Source organism: Lemur catta, chromosome 14, assembly GCF_020740605.2.
Source record: "Lemur catta isolate mLemCat1 chromosome 14, mLemCat1.pri, whole genome shotgun sequence".
Taxonomy (NCBI): domain Eukaryota; kingdom Metazoa; phylum Chordata; class Mammalia; order Primates; family Lemuridae; genus Lemur; species Lemur catta.
This window is the reverse complement of record NC_059141.1, coordinates 51,353,355-51,374,839: the sequence shown is the minus strand read 5'-3', so window position 1 is coordinate 51,374,839 and position 21,485 is coordinate 51,353,355. Positions and strand designations below refer to the sequence as shown.

The 21,485-nt window shown below is 54.3% G+C and overlaps 1 protein-coding gene across 3 annotated transcripts in view; it reads right to left on the bottom strand.

The window, feature by feature from the left end:
- ZCCHC24 (zinc finger CCHC-type containing 24) overlaps positions 1–20,325 on the bottom strand; it is a 60,829-nt gene extending 40,504 nt beyond the window's left edge. For all 3 annotated transcript variants that reach the window (XM_045569147.1, XM_045569146.1, XM_045569149.1), the window contains exons 1-2: positions 19,894–20,325; positions 7,240–7,440 (exon numbers count right to left, since the gene is read on the bottom strand). In XM_045569147.1, the coding sequence (XP_045425103.1) occupies positions 7,240–7,440; positions 19,894–20,142 (450 nt within the window). In that variant the 5' untranslated portion in view covers positions 20,143–20,325. The remainder of the gene's footprint in view (positions 1–7,239; positions 7,441–19,893) is intronic.
- Positions 20,326–21,485: the final 1,160 nt, after the last annotated feature.

Below are 21,485 nucleotides of genomic sequence, written 5' to 3'. Positions count from 1 at the left end.
CTGGCACGCAGGCCTTCATCACCTGTTCCGGCCACACCCCCGCTCCTCCCCCAGGAGTGCCCGCAGTCACCCAGGGCCCACGGTGCCCAGAAATCATACTCCTGTTATTTACACGCTCGCTTGGAAGCCTTCCCCACCCCAGTCCAGCCTTCTCCTCTCTGAGGCCTCCCCTGAAGCCTCAGGCCAAGCTGGGCCCTCATGCAAACCTCAGCTACAGCCCTCGGCCCCCAGGGTGGCCAGTACTGTTTCTGTCTGTCCCACCGAGGACAGGGGTTGGGCCTTATCTAGCATGGCCCTGGCACACAGGAAGGGTTGGGTGAGGGGAGTATGTCCCAGGCCCTGCTCTGTCCTGGGCAGACTGTGTCTCTTTCGCACAGACCTGGCGCCATGCCAAGTCCCCACATGAATACACAGAACCATGCAGGCAGCTGCAGCTGGCTCCGAGGGAGACGCTGCCGCTCAGGCCCTCACAGTCCTGCCCCACGTGTGCAGAAGCCAACTTGAGATACCCGGGTGACCCTGCAGGCAGGCCCAGCAGACACCAGCCGTGCCTCCCCTGCTGTCACCAGGTTTCTGGCTGCCACTGGAGCTGGCAGCCCCAACCCCCCACGACCTCCCTGACTGCACTGGGGCAGCACACACCCCGAGGCTGGACCCGTGGTGGAATTACCAGGCGTGTCGACTTGGCCAGACCAGGCCCGGCACGGCCTCTGCCCGCACTGCTTGTCCAGAAAGCCATCTTTTCAAAGGACCCTGACTTTCTGGGAATGCGAGTGGAGATCAAAGTCTAGATGCTAAGGGTGATAGCAGGACATAATTGAAAAAGTGTGGGCTCTGAAATAAGGAACACCTGAGTTCCAATTCCAGCTTTGATAGTCATTAGTTGTACGACCTTGGGCAAGTCACTTAATGTCTCTGGGCTTTGGTTTTAGCATCTGGCAGTTGGGGATCATTACAGATATAGATATAGATAGTACTTCGCTGAGAGGGTTGTGGAGAGAATTAAATGAGCTAATACATACAGCATGCTGAACTCAGTGGTAAACTCAACACTTGGTGGCTATTATTATTGTTCTTGTTAATATTATTATTGCCCTCGGGCTGGATGGCCGGCACACTATGTGGTAACAACAGAGGCTGCTTTATCAAGAACCAAGTGATAGACACTCTTGGGTCCTGAGCCTTCTTGGGTCAGTGCTGACACTGGCTGGAGATGGACCATGGCCCGGGCACACCTGACCCCGCAAGGCGGCCCTGCCTTTCCACAACATCCCGAATTGCTCTCCACACCCTCTGCCTCTGCTATAGGGCTCCCAGCCTTCCTACCAGTGTGCAACCCCTCATTCTGCCCCTGATACATGCGAGAGGCCCCATCACTCTGCTGAGCTGAGCTCTGGACACCTCTATCCTACCCTTAGCTACCAGATCACCAACCCCGGGTTCCTGCGTCCACCACCTGGGCAACCAGCACTGAATGCTTCCCCCTCACTTTCACTGCTGCCTCCTCAGACCCCTGGGGCTCCACGGGCCGCCTCAGGACCCAGGCAGGGCTTACCTAGTAGGACTCTAGACATTCCACCCCCGTTAGACCACTGAAGATTTTAAAAGCATTTAGATCATTTAAACATCATTCCACAGAAGGAAAGAAGATAAAGGAGCAGAAAGAATATGTGAAGAAATAATGGCTAAAAACTTCCCAAATCCGATGAAGAATTTTAATCAATGCATCCAAGCAGCTCAACAGACTCCAAGTAGGATAAACACAGAGAGATCCACCAATACACACAGGATAATAAAAGTGAAAGCCAAGACAAGGAGAGAATAGAGCTATACAGGAGGAACATTTTTGTATCTCATTGGAATTAAGTGATTACAAATCTGAAGCAGATTCTGATAACATAAGATGTGTAAGATAAGCTCTAGAGCAACCACCAAAGAAATAACTAAAAAAATACAGTGAAAAAACTCATCAAAGAAATTAAAATATTACATTAGAAAATTAATGCCAAAGCAAGCAATACAGAGGGAATAGAGGAACAAAAAAGGCACCAATGGCAGTAAAATGGCAGATCTAAACCCAACTACATCATTAAATGTGAATGGATTAAGTAATCCAATCAAAAGGCAGGGATTTTTAGATTGGACAACAAAAAACAAGTTCCAGCTATATGCTATCTACAGAAGACACACTTTAGATTCAAATACTATTGAAAGTAAACAGATGGAAAAATATCTATCATGTAAACAGCAACCATTAGAAAACTAGCCATATTAATATCAGATAAAATTGACTTTAAAAAAAAAATGTTACTAGAGAAGGACATTTTATTATAATAAAAGGATCACTCCATCAGGAAGATACAACAGGTATAAATACAGTTACACCTAATAACAGAGTACCAAAATACATGAAGCAGAAATTGACAGAACTGAAGAAAAAACAGACAATTAAACAATAATAGTTGAAGACTTTAATATCCCCACTTAAAATGATGGACAGAAGAACTAGGCAGAATATCAACAAGGCAGTAAGCATCACTATAAACCAACCAGACCTAACAACCACCCAACAACAGCAGAACACATTCTTCTCCAGTGCACACGGAACATTCTCCAGGACAGCTCACATGCTGGGCTCGGAAACAAACCACAATCAATTTAGAAGGACTGAAACAATACAAAGTATGTTCTACGACCACAATGGAATAAAGTTAGAAATCATTAAAAGATGTTTGGGAAACTCACAAACATGTGGATATTAAACAACACATTTCTAAATAACCAGTGGGTCAAAGAAGAAATCAGAAGAAAAATGAGAAAACACCCTGTGATAAACAAAAATATAGACACAGCATATACCATGACTTATGGGATGCAGCTCAGAAGGAAATTCGCAACTATGAACATCTACATTACACAAAAGAAGGACATAAAGCCAATAACCAAACCTTCCACCTCAAGAAACTAGAAAAAGAAGAGCAAACTAAAGCAAGCTGATGGAAGGAAGGAATGGAGGTTAGAGTGGAGAACTGGAAGCAGGGATGTGAAGAGATATTTACAAACCCATGTTCACAGCAGCGACATTCACAATAGCCAAAGGTGGAAGCAACCAGTTGTCCATTGATGGATGACTGGATAAACAAAGTGTGGTATATATACACAATGGAATAGTATTCAGCTTGAAAAAGGAACAAAACTCTCATGCATGCTATAAAATAGATGAGCCTTGAGGACATTAAGCTAAGTGAACTAGGCCAGTCACAAAAGGACAGATTCTGTGTGATTCCATTTATCTGAGGGGTTTGGAGAAGTCAAACTCACAGCACAGAAAGTAGAATGGTAGCTGCTGGGGGAGGAGGGGAAGGAGAGGAAGGAGGGAGAGGGGGAATTATTGTTTGGTAAGTACGGAATTTCAGTTTTGCAAGATGAAAAGCGTTCTGGGGACAGACGATGGCCATGCTCGCATAATATCAATGTATTTAAGGCCACTGAACTGTGCACTTGAAAATAGTTAAGATGGTAAATTTTATGTTATGTGTATTTTACCACAAGGTAAAAATAAAGATTAGAGTGGAAAGTAATGAAATAGAGAATAGAAAAGCAATAGAGAAAAATCAGCAAAACCAAAAGTTGGCTCTTTGACAAGTTTAACAAAACCAACAAAACGTTAGTTGGACTGACCAAGAAAAAAGAGAAAATTCAAATTACAAGAACCAGAAATGAAAGATGGGACATTATTACCAACCTGACAGAAATAAAAAGGATTACAAGAAAATACTATGGACAACCGTGTGCCAATAAATTAGGTAAATTAGATGAAGTGGACTGATTCCTGGAAATACACACACTACAGTCCCTGACTCAAGAAGAAACAGAAAACCAGAAGAGACCTATGACAAGTGAAGAGATTCAATTAGTAACCAAAAATCTATCCACACAGGAAAGCCCAGGTTCAGATGGCATCACAGGGGAATTCTATCAAACATCTGAAGAATTAATAGTAATTCTTCACTCTTCCAGAAAAGAGAACATGATGGGACACCTACAAAATCGTGGGAATTGATACGTGCTCCATGAGCGAACCTTGAAAACATTACACTAAGTGACAGAAGCCAGTCCTAGAAGACCACGTCTTGTATGATTCCATTTCTACGAAACGTCCAGAACAGGCAGATCTGTATAGAGAGCAGGCAGATGAGTGGCTGTGGCTGCCCGGGGAGGGAAGATCAGGAGGCGGAACACAGAGTATGAAGTTCCTTTCTGAGGTGACAAAAATATTCTGTGATTGTGGTGACAGTGGCTCCACTCCGTGCATATACTAGAAATCACTGAACTGTACACTTTAAATGGGTGAATTAAATGGCAAGGTGAATCATATGGCATTAGAGCTGTTCCAAAGAAACCATTCTACTTTTAATAATATATATGTTAAGCTGTTACATAATATTTCATTTGCGACATGGGCTTCTTTCCACAGTTCATAAAAGCCTTGCCAACCGTGCCTTCCTTCAGAAGACTTGCACCGAGTACCCGCGGCGTGAGGCCGCTCAAGCTGGCACAGGGTCACACAGCCATGGATACAGGGGCAAATCTAGCCCAGCTCCTGCCCCTGGCCGGCTTTTGGTCAGGTGGTGGGTACACGGCATCCAATTTAAATTCCACCCTGCCAAAATACCCAGTGCCTTGCCAGGTGGGTGCACGCTTCGTAGTGATCCAAAGGGGAAAACACATAACACTAGCCATCATGTATTGAGCACTTCCTGTGTGCCAGGCACCGTGCCAAGCACCTTCCATGCATTGTTTCACTGCATCCTCACAACGCTCCTGTGTGTCAGGGCTCCCGTTAGCCTCACGTGACAGACGACGAAACTGATGCCATGAGTCGGTGCTCCCACCACTCCCCAGGGGAGGAGGGAGATCCTTGGGCCTTCAGGAGACCTGGACAGAAGCAGGTTTGGGATGGGGCCGGGAAAAGCCCTCTACCAGCTCAAGAGAGAAACTGAGGCTCCACAGACCACGCCGCTTCTCAGCGTGGAGTGGCATGGATGCGCAAGGAGGCAAAGAACACTGAGGGGCCAAGCCCGGAGCTCTCATGTGTGTCCCACCCTCTCCTCCGCACTGCACCTCTCTGAGACTCTGTTTCTGCCACCGTGAAGTGGGGCCAGGAGTCCTACTTCTGCCATAGCGTTGGGAGCCCTACACGAGACGATGATCCGTGTAAAGGAAGAACCGGTGTTAAGGCTGTGCTGGAAAGCAGGAGGGACCCTCTGCCCCAAGATTTTTTTTTTTTCTTTTTGAGACTGGGTCTCACCATATCACCCAGGCTGGTTTCAGACTCCTGGGCTCAAGTGATCCTCCTGCCTCAGCCTGCTGAGTAGCTGGGACTATACCCATGAGCCACTGTGCCCAGCTTGCCCCAGTATTCAGAAGAGCTCTGGCCCTGTCTGGAGACAGGGTGGCAAGTGCACATGCATGTGTGTACACACACTCAGACACACACTCACACGCACGTCCACCATCCCTCCACCTCTGGTCACCATCCACTGCCCTTAGATACTGGTCACACTGCAGGAGGACCTGCCACCCTTTTCCCAAGCCCTCCTGCTCCTGGAAGCTTCCCCGGCTGCCAGCCCAGAGTGAGAGCACCTCCTTGAAACCCCCAGTACCCCTGCTGGTGTCTGAGTGTCACCTGCCTGTGGGGGTTAGAATCCCAGCTCCCCCACTGACCAGCTCAATGATGCTGTGCCAGTTCCCTCCTTGCCAGAGCATCTGTTTCTTCATGTAAAATGAGGCTAACGAGAGCATCCAATGCATAGGGTGGTTTCACTAAATGAACTAATGCTTGGAGAACATCTGGCACAGCGCCTTCTCCTCCCCGCCAGGCTCAGGCCCGCTCTGCCCACTCCCCAGCCTGTGGGCAGGGGACGCTGGAGGGTTGTTGTGGACAACGGTGTGGACATGAGCTGAGAGACCCTGCGCTGGGGCGCAGCTGGGTAGAACACATGGGGCTGTGGACTGGGGGGCACGGGCATGCCCTTGAGGCCCCATCAGATCCTTAGCTGCCCATCTGCCCCTCCTCCTACCCAGAGAACCCTGGGGTGGGGGCTCACCCTCTGCTGGGGTCTGCTCATGCCAAGGGCCTTTGCTCGCTGCACATATTGAGGGGTGTGGGGTCCGGAGGAAAGATACCAGCGGGTCAGCGCCACCATTCAGGGTCTGGGGTGGGGGAGGCACAGGACTCACCTGGGGATCTTACTAAAATGCAGTGCGGGGTGGCCTGCAGTTCTCCATTTCCAACAACCTCCCCAGAGGCACAGCTGCAGCTGTGCTGGGCCACACTTGAAGCGGCAAGGCCCTGACGCACGTACACGTACGTAATGAGCGGCAGGCACACCTCGGCCTCCCACTGGGCCTGGAAGGATGCAGCCCCACCCAACCGTGCCTCGGCTTCCAACATCTGGAGGGTGATGCCACGTGGATTTTCAGAGTTTCCAAGATTCCATTTCCATTACATACATAAAATAAAAGTAGCACCACATTGTAAAAAGTTGGAAAATAAGAAAAACTAATAGCAAAAAGAAAAAATCACTGATCATCTCATGCTGTATTTAAAACGACTGCGCACCTCGGATCCCACAGCCACGTCTATGCGTGAGCCGGGGTCATCGGTCAGTGGGACGCCCCAGCGGCCCCGCCCCCCACCCCCACCCCGAGAGAGAGGCCCAGCCCCGCAGTGCCTGAGGCCTTCGCCAAGGCCTATCCTGGGGGTACAAAGTCACCTCCTCCCTCGAGGCAGGGGCTGAGGAGCAGAGGTGGGGGAGGGGCTGCACATCTGGATTCCTGGCCGGGAGCCCAGAGCCCGCATTCCTTCTCCCTGAGTGTGAGGAGACGCGGCCTCCCCAGCCGGAGCCCAGAGCTGCACAGAGGCTGCCCCTCATGACAGGCTCCACCCCAGAAAGACTGGTGGGGACTTGAAGGCCCAGAACCCCATTTGGGGTCCCCAGTTTGGGTCCTTCACCCAGACCGCTGACCAGCCAGCATGGGCCCAAGCTGGGCCTCCGTCCTGTCCACACCAGCCGGCCTGGCCTCCGCCACCCCGGAGGGGACCCAGAGGGAGACAACGGGGCCAGGGCCACTCTCTGATGGATGGGCCACCGGGGAGGCCACTGCGTCCACCCCACCCACAGAAGCCAGTCTGCGGAACAGCGGGGGAGCCCCTCCCGGGCCACGCTGCCTTACCTGGGGGCAGTCCTTGATGTAGTGGCCTTTGTTGAAGCACAGGTGGCACAGATAGTTGGGCGGGGGCCGCTTGCTGGGCTTGCGGGCCTCGGAGGTGAGAGTCAGGTCAGAGAAGTGCTCAGTGAGGGAGCTGAGGCCGTCGGCGATGTTGTTGAGGGAGCCGTAGGGCGAGGCGCTCTTGTACACACTGCTGCTCAGCGCCTGCGGGAGACAGAGGCACGGGCGCTTGCCGCTGCGGCCCTCGGGAAGTTTCCATGCACCCCCCGACACACACACACACACACACAAGCGCATACTGAATCTTCAGCTGCCCAAGGGCTCTGGCCTCCAGGAGCCTGAATCCTAACCCTGGTTGTGTGTCTGTGGACAAGCCAGTTAACGGCTCTGGGCCTCAGTGGCCCAGTCTGTAAAATGGGATTATAATGATTGCTACACACCTAGGGTTTTTTTAAGGCTAAAATGAGGTCATGAGTATAAAGCACTTTATTTCGTGCCTGGCACTGAGCAACCACTCAGTAAATAGCAATGATGATGATGATGATGGTGATTATTATTGATTACCTTTATTTCTTCTTTACACACTGCCACAACATAAGAAGGTATAGTAGAAAGCGACCTGTCACTAACTGGTGGAGTGACTTTAGGCAAACCACTGCTGACTCAGTTTCCCCTCCTGGAAGGAAGGGGGATGTCAGCTGGCAGCATTGTCTCCATTTTACACAAGAGAAGACTGAAGTCCAACCTCTGCCTGGTCACTTGTGGTATGAGGCCTGTGCAGGAGACAGCGTGGACTGTGACCGGGAGCCCTCAGCCTGGCCCAAGCCACCTCTCTGGGCACCTGAGGAGGGCAGTGGCCCACCTCTCTCACCTCCAGATGACAGGAACCAGACATCTCACTTAGCTCCAAGGCAGATGTGGCCCAGGCCCCCTCCTGGTGTATACAGCCTCTATTTATAGGAGTCACGGGCTCCAAGCAGCCTGGTGCACTGGAATTTAGCCGAAGGTGGGGCCTCCGATGAGGCTGGTGAGGAACGGCCATGGGTCCCCCTTTCTTGGGGCGAGGCCAAGGCTGGAAAGAGGCAGCTTTCCCAGGAGGGTTAATGACAAACCCGGGCATGAGGCTTGGACACGCCCGGCCCAGCTCCGGTGCCCCAAAACTGCAGGAGTAAGCAAGCAATGGCCCTTGGGGCCCTTGGGTGTGACGGGAGATGAGGCTTTGCTCTTGGGAGCCCTCGGGCTGATGGGGAAGTGGGCCCCTGAAAGGAAGGGCCTCAGTCTCCCTGACAGAGATGGGGCAGACGGGGGGCCGGAGTGGGGCAGGATTTTCTGGGTCCCCTCAGTGTAGGAAGCGGACCCCTCCACCAGCCGGGACAGAGCGCACCCCTCACACCTGTGTGCCGCAGCCTCCCTACTGCTTCCGGCCTCAGGGCTCTGCCCCTGCCCTCCTGGCAGACACAGCCCTCATCATCCGCATGTGACTGCTGTGCTTGGCACCTCAGGACGCACTGCTGTGTGGCCACAGCTCTTTCCCTCTCTGGGCCTCTGTTCTCTTGTGTGTACGTTTGGACCAGAGCCTGGGACGTGGAAGGGAAGGCACGGACACCACAGCTGGGGCAACCCAGGCCCAACACACAGCGGCCCCCATGACTGGGCTCCCACAGACCGTATCTGCTCCCGGCTGCACGGCCCTACCGTGCAACCCAGCACCAGCGGAGCAGTCTGCACGCGCCCGCCCTTGGTCTGCGGGGACTCCGCTCCCAGAGGAGCCCGAGATGGAGTGTCCAAGCTGAGAGGCAGAGGGTCCCCCAGCCCTGGAGGTGTGCGAGCCAATGGGGGTCGGCCTTATGAGCACCAGGGAGGGTTCCGGTGGAAATTGGATTAGATGATAACAGTAACATATCCCAAGCACTCACTGTGTCTCCGGCACTGGAAATTTTACACATATTAAGATAGCTGATTCTTACCGCAACCCTGTGAGTCACTGTCCCCATCTTACAGATTATATGAGTGTGTTCAAACCTGCACTGAATGACCTGGGAAGTCTGCACCAAACACAGTTCTCTGGGCCCCACTGCAGACCTACCACAGCAGCCAGCTATAGGGACCGAGGGCTCCAAATGTGCATTTCTTGGTGTGTGGTCAAATACACAAAACTTACCATTTTAACAATTTTAAGCAGCATTAAGTGCATTCACAATGTTGTGCAACCATCACCACTATCTGCCCCCAGAACTTTCTCATCTTCCCAAACTGAAACTCTGTACCCATTAAACAATAGCTCCTCCCCCCTCCCCCAGCCCGGTGGGTATGTTTCAAGCCCCCCACCCACCCCCTGAAGGGCAGTTCACGGACAACCAGCCCAGCTCTACCCAGCCTTAGAGCATTCAGACTTTCCAACCAGCAAGGTCTCTTCTTATCTTGACTCTAAGACACTCCCCAAACCAGGAGACCCCTCCTACCCCCAAATCGGCCCCAGCTTCTCAGAGAAAAGTTCATCCAAACAAGAAACTTGAAGCTCCAAATGGTGTGACTCACCCTCATGGCTGGGAAATGCGATTTCACAAATAACAACCCTCTTATTTTCCCCCCCTTTCCTTTCCTTTCCTTTCTTTCTCTCTTTCTTTTTTTCTTTCTTTCTTTTTTTTTTTTTCTCTTCTGGATAAGATTTAAGCAAGTCTACAGGAATCAGGACTGTTTTGGCAGCAAATTATCAAGAGGAAGGGGAAGTTTGGTGGGTGCCAAAAAGTGCACTAATTACACCCTGAAAAACCTCTCCCCCGTCTTGTCCACGCTCCCCTGCCCACAGGTGGCCCCGTGGGCACCCCTGGGCAGCCAGAGGCCTCGGAGCAGGCAGCTCCATACTCCACCCACAGCCTCCTGAAGGCCACGGCTTCCCCCCTGCCCACAGGCAGCTCTGCGCTCAAAGAAGCGAGGCCAGAGCTCCCCCTCTCACGGCCTCCCCACCTCCGATGTCCTCTGGCCTGTCCCCAAGGGCTGCTCCCCATCCCTTCCCGCAGCCCCAATTCAAGATGAACACCACCTTTGAGCTGAAAGGGCAGAGACTGTCAGCCGATCCAGCCTCATTCCCAAGTTACAGATGGAGAAACTGAGGCCCAGAGAGGCACAGGGATACAGACGAGGGCACCCAGCCAGGCCTCAGGGCCAGGAGCCCTGCTTGCCTGGCTGGCGCGGAGGGCGGGCGGGGCAGCAAGCTGTTTCCTTTCCGAAGCCCTGTTTGAGCTCGGGCCATGGAGGTGAAAGGCGAGTCGGCCTCGCGGCTGTTTGCACGGTCTGTGGGGACTGGCCAGAGCCGAGGCCAGGACACAGAGCTCCGTCCCTCCCCACGCAGAGCCGGGGCCTGGCCTCTTGGGTTTTCCATCCGTACACTGTAATGGAGCAGAAAAGAAGGGTACCCTTGATGATCCCTGCAGTCATGCGTTCTTGGGGTGCAGACACCAGGTACTGAGAGACACCCCAGAGCCTGGCAGGCAGAAGGCACTCGGTCCACACAGGCACCACCTGTTCCACACCCTCTCGTCTGTGGCTGGAGGGCGAGGCAGGCCCAGGAGCCTTTCTCGGTCAGCCCTAGCTTCGCTGCTCTTGCCATCCCCTCAGAGCAACTCTGCTTGTCTCTGCATTTGCTGCCCCACCCCGAGAGCACCCCTCTTTGTGTCCATCTGAACCCCCTCCAGGACCTGAGTCCAGACTGGCTCTACCTCCAGTGCTGTGGCCTTGAACACCCTCTTCCCCTTACTCAGGCTCCAAGGAACGGTGTGAAAAGCACAGATTAAGGTGCTCCCGAGGCCCCACTGGCCACAGAGGCCTCCCCCAGGGCCCTCCCTGACCCCCGCTGTGGCTCAGTCCAGCAATGCGGTTGGCAGGGGCAGCGACCACCATGCGGCTCTGCCTGCAGTTGCCGGGTGCAGCTCTGATGTCTCTTTACATGAGTGATGCTTCCTCACCTCTCCCACAAGGCTTGACGTCCCTGAAGACAAAGGTTCTGCAACCTTCCATGGCCCAGAGCCCAGGCTACACTGACACCTGGGTGCAGACAGCCACAGGCAGGGCAGGGCCTGGGAGCCCCAGTGACAGATAGGGTGAAGGGTTCCCTAACACCTTAAAGCATTCAGGTTGGGGTTTCGGTGTTCCTGTGGATGGTGGGAGGATCCTCTCTGCCTAGATTAGGCTGCTCCGGTCACGAGCAGAGGTTAACCCCACTTACGTGGTGGGTGGAAGCCCCTGGGCTATCCCAGCCCAAATCACCAGCCTTGGAGAAGAGGCTACCTCTCCTTCCTCCCTAGTTCACTGACCCCAGCAGCTAGCAGGAACCATGAGACTCTCACACCATATCTGAGGGACTGAGTATCAGACTCCTGCCCATAGCTGGAGCTTCTCCAAGGTTCTTGCTTGGCTATCAGGGAAAGGTAGTTGGGAAACATTACGTTTTATCCTGATTGGACCATGTGTTATATACTTGACTAGATCCTTTGCTTTTCTTAGTTCCCTTAAACTTGGCAAAAACACTATTTCTTATTTTTTAGAGACAGGGTCTTTGTCTGTCACCCAGGCTGGAGTGCAGTGGCACAACCATAGCTCATTGTAACCTCGGACTCCTGGGCACAAACAATCCTCCCACCTTAGCCTCCTGAGTAGCCAGGACTATAGGCGTGCACTACCATACCAGGATAATTTTTAAATTTTTTGTAGAGATGGGGTCTCCCTATGTTGCTCAGGCTGGTCTTTAAACTCCTCGCCTCAAGTGATCCTCCCACCTTGGCCTCCCAAAGTGCTGAAATTATAGGCATGAGTTACCTCCTGGCCAAGAACACTATTTAAATGGGCATTGTTGGCCCCGTTTTATAGAGCTGGAAACTGAGGCTCAGACAGCTGAGTAACTTGCCCAAGGGAGCACAGCCAGCTGTGTGCTGGCCTCTTATGTTCCAGCCTCTGCTCCGCCCCCTAGGCTTGGCTTCTCCTATGGGAAGGGGAGCCAGAGGAAAATGCCAGGTGCGGACCACTCTCCTTGGCACAGAAGCCCTGTGATGTCATATGCCAAGCCCTTCAGCCCTGGAAAGATGAGCAACCAGTTTCTCTGGGCTGCATGAGGGGTCTGGGCCCTGGGGATGGTGGTTCTGCTATGGAATATGGGGCACAGAGGCAGAGATCTCCAGGGCTGGCTCCAGCGCTCCCCAGAGCAAGCCTGCCAAGCAGTGCTTCTGCCCCCTCCCCTCCCCGCCAGGACAGTAAGAGGGCACAGTGGGGGAGGGGTGGGCAGCAATTGGGGTAGGGGGGCAGAAGCCTCTGAGGGCAGCCCAGAGGGAGAAGGGAGGACACACAGACAGGACAAGAGACAGACAAGAGAGGCCGGGACAGCAGGCAGAGATGGGGAGCAGCATCCGCTGGGAAGGACGTGGCAGTGGGAGAGGCCACAGCGAAGGCAGTGTCCCATGGCAGAAGCCAAATGCTGAGTCCTGCTCCCCAGGCCTGAGAAGGCCCTGGAGGAGGAACTCTCTGATGCTAACCCCCAACTCTGTGGGGGCTCCTTTCATCAGCTGAACAACTGCTTTCTTATCCCAAAGCCACCCCTACCCCACCCCCTACAGACACGCGCAGGCACACGCACCCACACTCCTCTGTTTGGGACAAGAAACCATTCATCCCACAATGACTCCACCCCTCCTCCCCAGGGGATCTGGACTTCTTCTACCCTCAGGGTCTATCTGGGGCTCCAGTCCATGAGAGTCAAACACACGCGTGCCCTGTACACACAATGGTGGGCTCGAGCTGGGCTCAGAGACAGACGGAGACAACCGTGGACAAGGCAGGAAGAGGACCAATGTGAAAATGAGACCACACCTTGACCACGGTTTCCCTAGCAGCACTCAGCCCCCAGCTCTGCTCCTGGTCCTCAGGTCTAAAGCTGACCCGTGGGCCAGGAAGGGGCAGGGCTGGCCATGACGGGGCGGTGCCCCTTCACCCAGGACCCCACAGGGCACCACTGCCTCCTGGAGGCCCATTCACCCAGCACATGTGAAACGCAGTTCCCTGCACACAGCCAGTTCTCAGTAAAAGATTTTAACTTAAATAACAAGTCTATACTCTTTTCAGTGGGGGGAGTGGGTAAGAGGAGCAGGCAGTGGCATCAGGACAAAGCAGAGAAGACCCGGGGGGATCCCCTCCCTTCTGGTTCCTCCAGCTCCTGCCCAGGGTCACCACTGACTGGACAGGTGCTCACCTTACACAGCTGTATGACCTCTACCCAGCTAGTATGTGAGCACTGGGGACAGGGCCGCCTCTCACTGGTAGAGCTTATTTTCAAATGAAAGCAAAAAGCATGAATATGAAAATCCCGGGGCCAGAAAGGACCCTAATACTTAGCCAGTCTGGGGTACCACTGAAGCTTGCAGCCTCTCTAGTGGGGCAGGGGGCTTGATCTGGGATCCACTGTCAGCATGAGCGTGTCCATGATCCCCGAAATCCCATGCAAATGTATGTGCATGCATGTGCACACATGCTTGTGCTCTGTGCATCGTGCTGACGACAAGAAGTCTAGCTGTCTTCAGATCCGCACAGAGGTTCCTAACCGAAGAAAGCCAAGCACCATTAGCATACCTAAGCCTCTGCTGGGATACCTCAAGCGACAAGGTTTCACCATCTCCCAAGTCAGCTCACTCCAATGAATGAAGTAATCATAAACTTTTCTGTGAGATAAAACGAGAGGCTAAGAGATTGAAGAGAATAGTCACAAGTCCAGAGATGGGAGAGAAGAAGAGAGGTGTCACCCATGGGTCAAGCCAGCCAGCCGTCCATCCACCCACCCACCCATCTAGTAAACCTTAACTGAGCACCCATGTCCTGGGTACTGACTAAGCATCAGAGACTGGGACAGCTATGGGGGAAAGATACGATTCTTATTCTCAGAGTGCTGACAATCTAGCTATTGAGACAGACACACTTTGCATAATACAGGACAAGACTGGTTGTTAAATACGCTTTACCAGAGGCATCCACAACTTATGTGTCACAGGATCACAGCAGCTGGAAGGAGGTCTGCTCCCACGGCAGCCAGGTAAAGCCTCTCAGAGGAGCCACATCCACTTGTGTCATCTCTGTCCATTGTACAAGGGCAGGGAATGGCATTTTAGGTAGAAGCAATAGCAAGTGCAAAAAGCTTACAGGAGCGGGACTGCTTGGTGCATTCAGAAACCTCGAGAAGACCAGTATAGCCAGAGGAGGACTGAATACAGGATTATACACCACCATACGCGCACACACAGATGGATCAAGTATCCTGAGACCTAGGCTGGAGCCCTGGTTCTGCCACTGACTCCCTGAACCATCATCTTCCTCTCGAAGAGCCTTAGTTTCCTCATCTGGACATTGGGGATGCTGCACATAGGCTAGGATGTGGGTACAAAAGCAGCAGGAAGTGCTCAGTGTCCATCTCCTTGGCTTCTCCTAAACCAGGCCAGCCTTGCACTCGTGTCTCATGGAGCCCCACGCTGGCTTTCTGGGGAGCGGCTGGGACACGGACATGGTAGGAAAGCCAGGACCCATGATCAATGCCTACCACTCCTTGAAAGGTTTGGGACTGGGGAGAAAATGTCACCCACTAAGGTAAAGTTTGGCAGGATGCCCTTGTCAAGATAGGTTACCACCTGCCCTGCGCTGGGGTCCAGAGACTGACCCAGGTGAGAGCTAACCTGGGGGCCGACTGCAGGACAAGTCACAGAAGTAACTCATGGCTAGAACACAGAAGAGTTCTAGATCTAGTCCTGTCACTGACTTGCCAGGTCTCTATGTTCTCATCTGTAAGATTGTAAGATGGGAACTACGAGGAAAGAGATGCCAAGAATAAAGCACCACTGGAGAGTAAGGGACTATATGCAAGGGCCACCTTCTCCATGGTCCCTCCTCTGGGTGCTGACAGCACTTGGCTCTCTGCTGCTTCTAATTACTAATTTCTAATGTCGCCTGCTTTCTTCCCTCCCACCTGACTCAGACGGTCCATGAGGTGTGGTCTTTTCTCTGAGCCCACACCCGCCCTGTCAACTTAATTTGACAGAGGGAGGGTCAGGCCACCTCAGCCAACAACCTCTCAAATGACGGTCCTCCTTGCCTGAGTCACAGCTCAGCTTTCCAAGGGTGGCCAAGGGAGCTGGGGCATCCTCCCAAGCTCCTGGCCGTTCCTTCCAGGCTCTGGGGCTGCCCCTGACAACGCAACCCACACAGCCCATAAAGGCTGCTGGGAACCGGCCTCAGCTCCTGAAGCCCACTCTCAGCCCTAGCCAGGCAAACGCCATCCTTGGGCAGAAATGTGGCTTTGTTTTGCATATCCACACTGGTCAGGCAGCCCTGGGCTCATTTACACCCCTCAAGGGCACAGGTGACACATCCGAACCCTCAGAAAACGATCAAGACTGGGGTCTTTTAAAGCAAGATGCTACAGATGCTTCTTTATGGGTTTTTTTGTTTGTTTGGTTGGTTGGTTGGTTGGTTTTTTCTTTTTTTTGAGAGTCTTACTCTGTTGCCTGGGCTAGAGTGCTGTGGCATCAGCCTGGCTCACAGCAACCTCAAACTCATGGGCTCAAGAAATCCTTCTGCCTCAGCCTCCCAAGTAGCTGGGACTATAGGCATGTGCCACCATACCCAGCTAATTTTTTCTATATGCTTTTAGTTGTCCAGCTAATTTCTTTCTATTTTTTTAGTAGAGATGGGGTCTCGCTCTTGCTCAGGCTGGTCTCGAACTCCTGGGCTCAAACGATCCACCCACCTCGGCCTCCCAGAGCCTTTATGGGTTCTAATAGCCATGTCTGTGCAGAAGGGCTAAGACCATGAGAGGGCCGTCTGTTAAGCCGTATCATGACACCCTTGCTGCTGTTCTCAAATCTCCAGTGGGTGGACTTGAGCAGCAAAGAGGAGTGGGTGTTCAGGGCTGCAGAAGATAATGCTTCGGCCCAAGGGAGGGCACCTGAGTTAACAGCTCTAGGAAGAGCTTCCTAAAGGTTGGAACTATCCAGTAAGGGAGAGCTCTGCCTCAGTGGAGCATCCCTAGGCCTTGAGATGTTTGGAAGAACACTGGCAGGTGTTCTGTGCCAAAAACATTCTCTGGTCAAATAGATATGGGAAATGCTGGCTGAAGAAAGGTTAACAGATTTTGTACTGCAGGCCTTCTCAGAGCCTTGACTGTGGTAGCAGGCATTGTGTGTCTCCAAGTGAAAGACAGTATGCTGTGCTCTCCAGTCATACTTGACTCCAAAGTCTGTCCCTCAACAGCCACAAAGTAGGGGTCTTTTGACAGTAGGGCTATACCTTACAGCTACCTCCGACCCTGGAGGAAAAGGGAACAAAAACAACTGCCCTCAGAATCCAACATGAATGCAACAAGACAGTCGCATCCCCCTGGGGAGAAATGGGTTACAGGAACTACCTAGGAGGGGCTCTTAGCACTGCTCCAAGGGGCCCAAGAGGTAATACTTAACAAGGACATAATTCTAGTTTTCCAGTGGTGGAATCCTACAGCCCCTACACTGTTGTGAATTTAAATTCCAAACAAAATTTGGCAGGGAAGACCCCTTGCGGCCCAACCCCCACTCCTTGTAAGAACTGCCTTCCTTGGGGACCTGGAGAAAGAGGAGGGCCTCGGCCAAGGGCCACAGGAATCCTTCTCCAAAGGCATATAGTTGTTGCCATAGATCAGGATTTTGAAACTGGGGTTCACAGGGCCTAGTTTCTAGACCGAGAGGCCTTTTCAGAAACTGCATAAGATGTGCCTGCTTTGGCCCAGCACCCTCACCACGAGCTGGGAAGCCCCAAGAATCCAAGCCACCTCCTGGTGCTTGCTCCTGCACTTGCATGTGAACTCTGCCATCTCCCTCTCTGCTCCCAGGGCCAGTGTGCCACTCAGAACCCTTGGCTTATCTTCAGCTTCCAGAGCCGAGGTTCCAGGGGCACAATGGGCTTCTGTGCCCCCATGTCCTCACCCCCCCCAATCCCAGCTGCATTCATGGTGTTTTGCTATTGTGGTGGGAGCAGCCTGGGGATGGTGCAGGAGGGGGTGGGCTCTTGGCACAGGGGCTGGCGCAGACAGGCTGTGGTCAGCGGTCAGCATGCAAGTCACATCCGCAGGCACTGCCACTGGGCCTGCCAGGCTTCGCACAGAATGGTGACACTCCTGGGCCCCCTGGGTCCCTTCGTAGAGTCCCCTCCGGCCCACACACGACTTGCTTCCTTTCTGACCAGCCCCTTGGTGGCATTGAGGTGGGGGGTATTTTTTTTTTTTTTGCCTTCTTAGCCAGTTGCTATTTTGGAGCCATATTAGGTCACCAGCTAAGCCCTGGACGCAGGAAAGGCCTGTCCCCAGGAGCACAGCTGGGGCTCTGAGAGTGTTTAGGAGGCAAAGTGGGTGGAGGGTGAGGTTGAGTGAGACTGAAGCTAGGAAAACCTTCTGGAAGTCAGCAGGCACAGCCCTCCAGCCCCTCTGAGGAAACTACTGGCTTGTGAGCGTAAGAGAAGCCACTGTTGTCTCCTCCCCTGACCCAGCCTGTCTGTAGGCATACCCTCCTTATTTGAACAGGTCTTAAACCCCAGACATACTCCTGGCAGACAGCAGAGACTAAATTTAACAGGTGGGTAAACTGAGACCCAAGAGAGACAGGGGGTTCCCTTAAGTCAGGTCATGAGAGACTTTTCCCATCATTGCACTGTATGACATAACTTTTTCCTGCTCCTTCCACCTTGTGCCCCTTCATGGGGAAACTGAGGTATGCAGCAAGAAGAGACAGGAGGCTGAGATCCTGGATGCCAGAAATTTCCAAGAAAAAGCACAACATTCTACTCTCTCAGGGGACCCTTGATGGCCAAGAACTCCCAGGCCCTCCCAGTGCAGATCCAGAGGCAGGGAACAAGGCCACCATGGGTTGGGAGCAGGGGGAGACTAGCAGAGGCGAATTAGGGACCCCTATTGACCTATAGGTCATGGTCACCCTACTCCCTGGAGGAGAAGCTCACTTGGGGCTCCCACAGACCCCCCTTAAATTGCCCACCATTCACACTGTGTCTGCTTGTCTGTCTGCTTATCCATGGCTCCCACTAGCCTGTGCTGTGAATCCCCAGGGGCCGACCTGGAGCTCAACAAGTGTTTGGTAAGAGAACAAACAACTGAAGAAACACCCCACAAACGGTCCTCCAAAGTCAGTGGTCACCTGAAGCCAGCAGAAAATTCTCTTACAAGAAAGAAAGATCCCCAGCCAAGAGCAATTCTTCATGTGGAGAGAATGCCTTACGGTTTACCGAGAGTTTCAGCAAACAAATGCTTTCGTCTGGCACCCAAGGGTGTCCTTCCAGACTCATCGCCTCCACTGTGCCCAGCCCCTGCACAGGTCAGTGGGTCAGCCCAGGTGGTGCTGGCCTTAGGCCAGTATTTTGCATGCCCGTGTTTCTCCCAGTAAATAACTAAATAACAGCAGAGCTGCACACGTTCATGAGGCCTCTGTCTCTTATTCCCAGCACCCAGGCCTGCCCCCCAACCCATTCAGAGCTCAGACTCTCCTAAAGCTAACCTGTGTCCCCAGGTCTAGAAGGAAAGTGACCCCCATGTGTGTCTTGCCCCCACCTCCTGCACCTTTGCAGAGAAAGCCCCCACAAGGGGAGGAAATGAAGGCCACAGATGGGTGCCTGCAATTCCCACATGAGGCAGAAGTGAGTGGGGCTGGGGGAGGAGGGGACGTCCCACTGAGCTAGCCTAGCCCGAGAGAGGAGCGGTATCTGGGCAGGCTCTGGGGGGACTCTTCAAAAGTGTCTGGGAGGGGGTGGCGATCTGTGTATTTATCTAGCTGGCAAAGAGGCACTGCCCAGTCGACTTTGTAACTGAATCCACCGAACAGGCAGACTTTGCAACACAGCCGGCCCAGGTTTCTGCAGAAGGCGTTGGGCAGCTGGAACCTCTCCCGCTATCTAGTCCCCCTCCCACAAGCTCAAGAGGATTTCCCTTTCATTTCCTTCCAGGCTGGGAGGGCAGGGGACAGCGCAGTCTGCCAGTCTGCGGGGTCAAGCCCTCAAAAACCACTTCCTATGTGGCTGGGGGAGGGCGAGCAGCTGGAGGATGTATCTGGGGGTCCCCGTGTGAAAACAGCAGGAAAAGCCCTCTCGGCACTCTCTGCTCTCCAGGGTGCCCCTGGGTCTGGAACCACAGTAGTCAGAAGCGAAAAGATTTTAGGCCTTCCAGAGGAGCTCGGGGCAGAATCTGCACTCTCGGTCTCAGCCAGCGGTGGCCAAGAGGTTGATAGGGTTGGGCGTGGGAAGGACAGCTGGAAGGGGCTCCCCGCCCTGGCCGCACCCCAGCTGTCTGTAGAGAATCCGGAGACGACAACCCCCCCAACTCCCTCTCCCAGCCCCCTTCGAGCAGGGCTCCCCCGGCTGGGAGAGGGGGCGGGAGGGCCCCGCCCGGGCCTGAGCTGCTCTGGGTCGGGCTCAGCCGGGAGGTGACGCGTTCCCGGCGCCCGGGGGACTTCGTGCGGCGAGTTTGGCAGAGCTGAACGAAGCCAAGCCAAGCCGGGCCGGGCAATGCGGAGCCGGGCCGGGCCAAGCCAGGAAGAGCGGGGCAGATAGGAAACGGCCCGGCGCGGCGGGGTGGAGGCGCGCGGGGGCACCCACCTCTCCGCGCTGCAGCTGGAAGAAGCTGTTGAGATAGCTGGAGTGCAGGGGCGAGCCCAGCTGCTCCGGGCGGCCCTTGCCAAAGGCCAGCTCCGGGGGCGCGGCGGCGGCGGCGGTCGGCTCCGGCCGGAAGGCGTCGAAGGCGCTAGCCTGGTGAGTGTCCTGCAGCGACAGGTAGACCCAGTTGAGCAGCTGGGCCGGCTGGTACACCGAGGCGGCGCTCGTGTCGATGGCCGACAGCAGGCTCATTTTGCCGCGGCGGTGCCGGCCCCTCCCCGGCCGCCCGCTCGCGACCCCCCCAAGCGGAGGGGCGGGCACCGGGGAGCCTGCGCCCACCGCCCGCCGCCCGAGCCCGGACTGCGATCGCCCCGAGCCCTGCGTCCTGCGCGCTGCCCGCAGCCGCTGCAGCCGCCGCCGCCGCCGCCTCCCCCCGACTGCAGCCCGGCGCGCGCGGGCGGAGGAAGGAGGCAGCGAAAGTTGGGCAGGAAACTTTTGTCCCCGCCCCCTCCGCGCCGCCGCCCCGCCCCGCGATCCGCTATCTGCCTCAGCGCTGACCCCACGGCGGCCGCTCCGGGGTGGAGTCCACGGAGGACCCGCCCACTCCCCGCCCCCTGGCACTGTCCTCGCCCTCCATTGGCTGTGTTATTGAATATGAAAAAGAGGGGGCGGGGAGAGGGGAAATGAGGCTTATCTACATATCGAGCACTGTGTGGGCCCGCCCACTGCAGCCACCGGCCCCGCCCCCGCGCCGGGTCAACTGCGCTCCCCGAGCCTGCGGGGAGCTCGGTGTGTCCCCGGCCTAATCAATCTCGGCCTGCTCCTTTGTCGGCTCCCTTCTGCCTCGTTCTTTCCAAATCCTCTCCAGTTCCTTCACTTTCACTCGCTTTTCCTTTCCTATTTTCCTTCCTTTCTTATTCTCTCTGTTAGACTAAAATCTCCCGTGTCCCTCGTCTCTCAGTTGATCTCGTGGTCTTTCTCTGCGGCTGTCTCTGTTTCTCTCTCCGTGTGCCTTTCTCCTTCTCTTTCTCTCTGTCTCTTCTATTTGCGTCTTGTCTGATGTTTCTCTGTCTCCCCCACCCCGGCCCCTCCTAGACGCGCGCGCTCACATTCACACACACACACACACACACACACACACACACACTCACACACTCACACACATACACACACACACACTCACACATACTCACACACACGCACACACTCACGCACTCACACTCGCACACGCACACGCACGCACACACTTCTAACTCCCTCTCTCGCTATCACCGTAGGACCCTCCCCCTCCTACTTAATTCCTTCCATCTGCAGAATCGCTTTGCTGGCCGGCTGCGCCAAGGGGGGCCCGGGTTCCTGTCCCAGGAAAGACTCCCCGCCCCCTTCTCCCCCCTTCCTCCTCCCGGCTCCCTTCTCTCATTTCTGCCCTGGGTCCGCCCTGTTTCTCGCCCCTCTCCTCCGCCCCAACTCCGGCTCCAGCCAACCCCATGTCTTGGAGAGTCGCCAGGACCCCAGCCTGGGCCAGGGGATCTCGGAAAAGCGGCTGTCACCCACCTCCCAGGGACAGCCCAGCTGATTCAAGTCTGCCTGGGCGG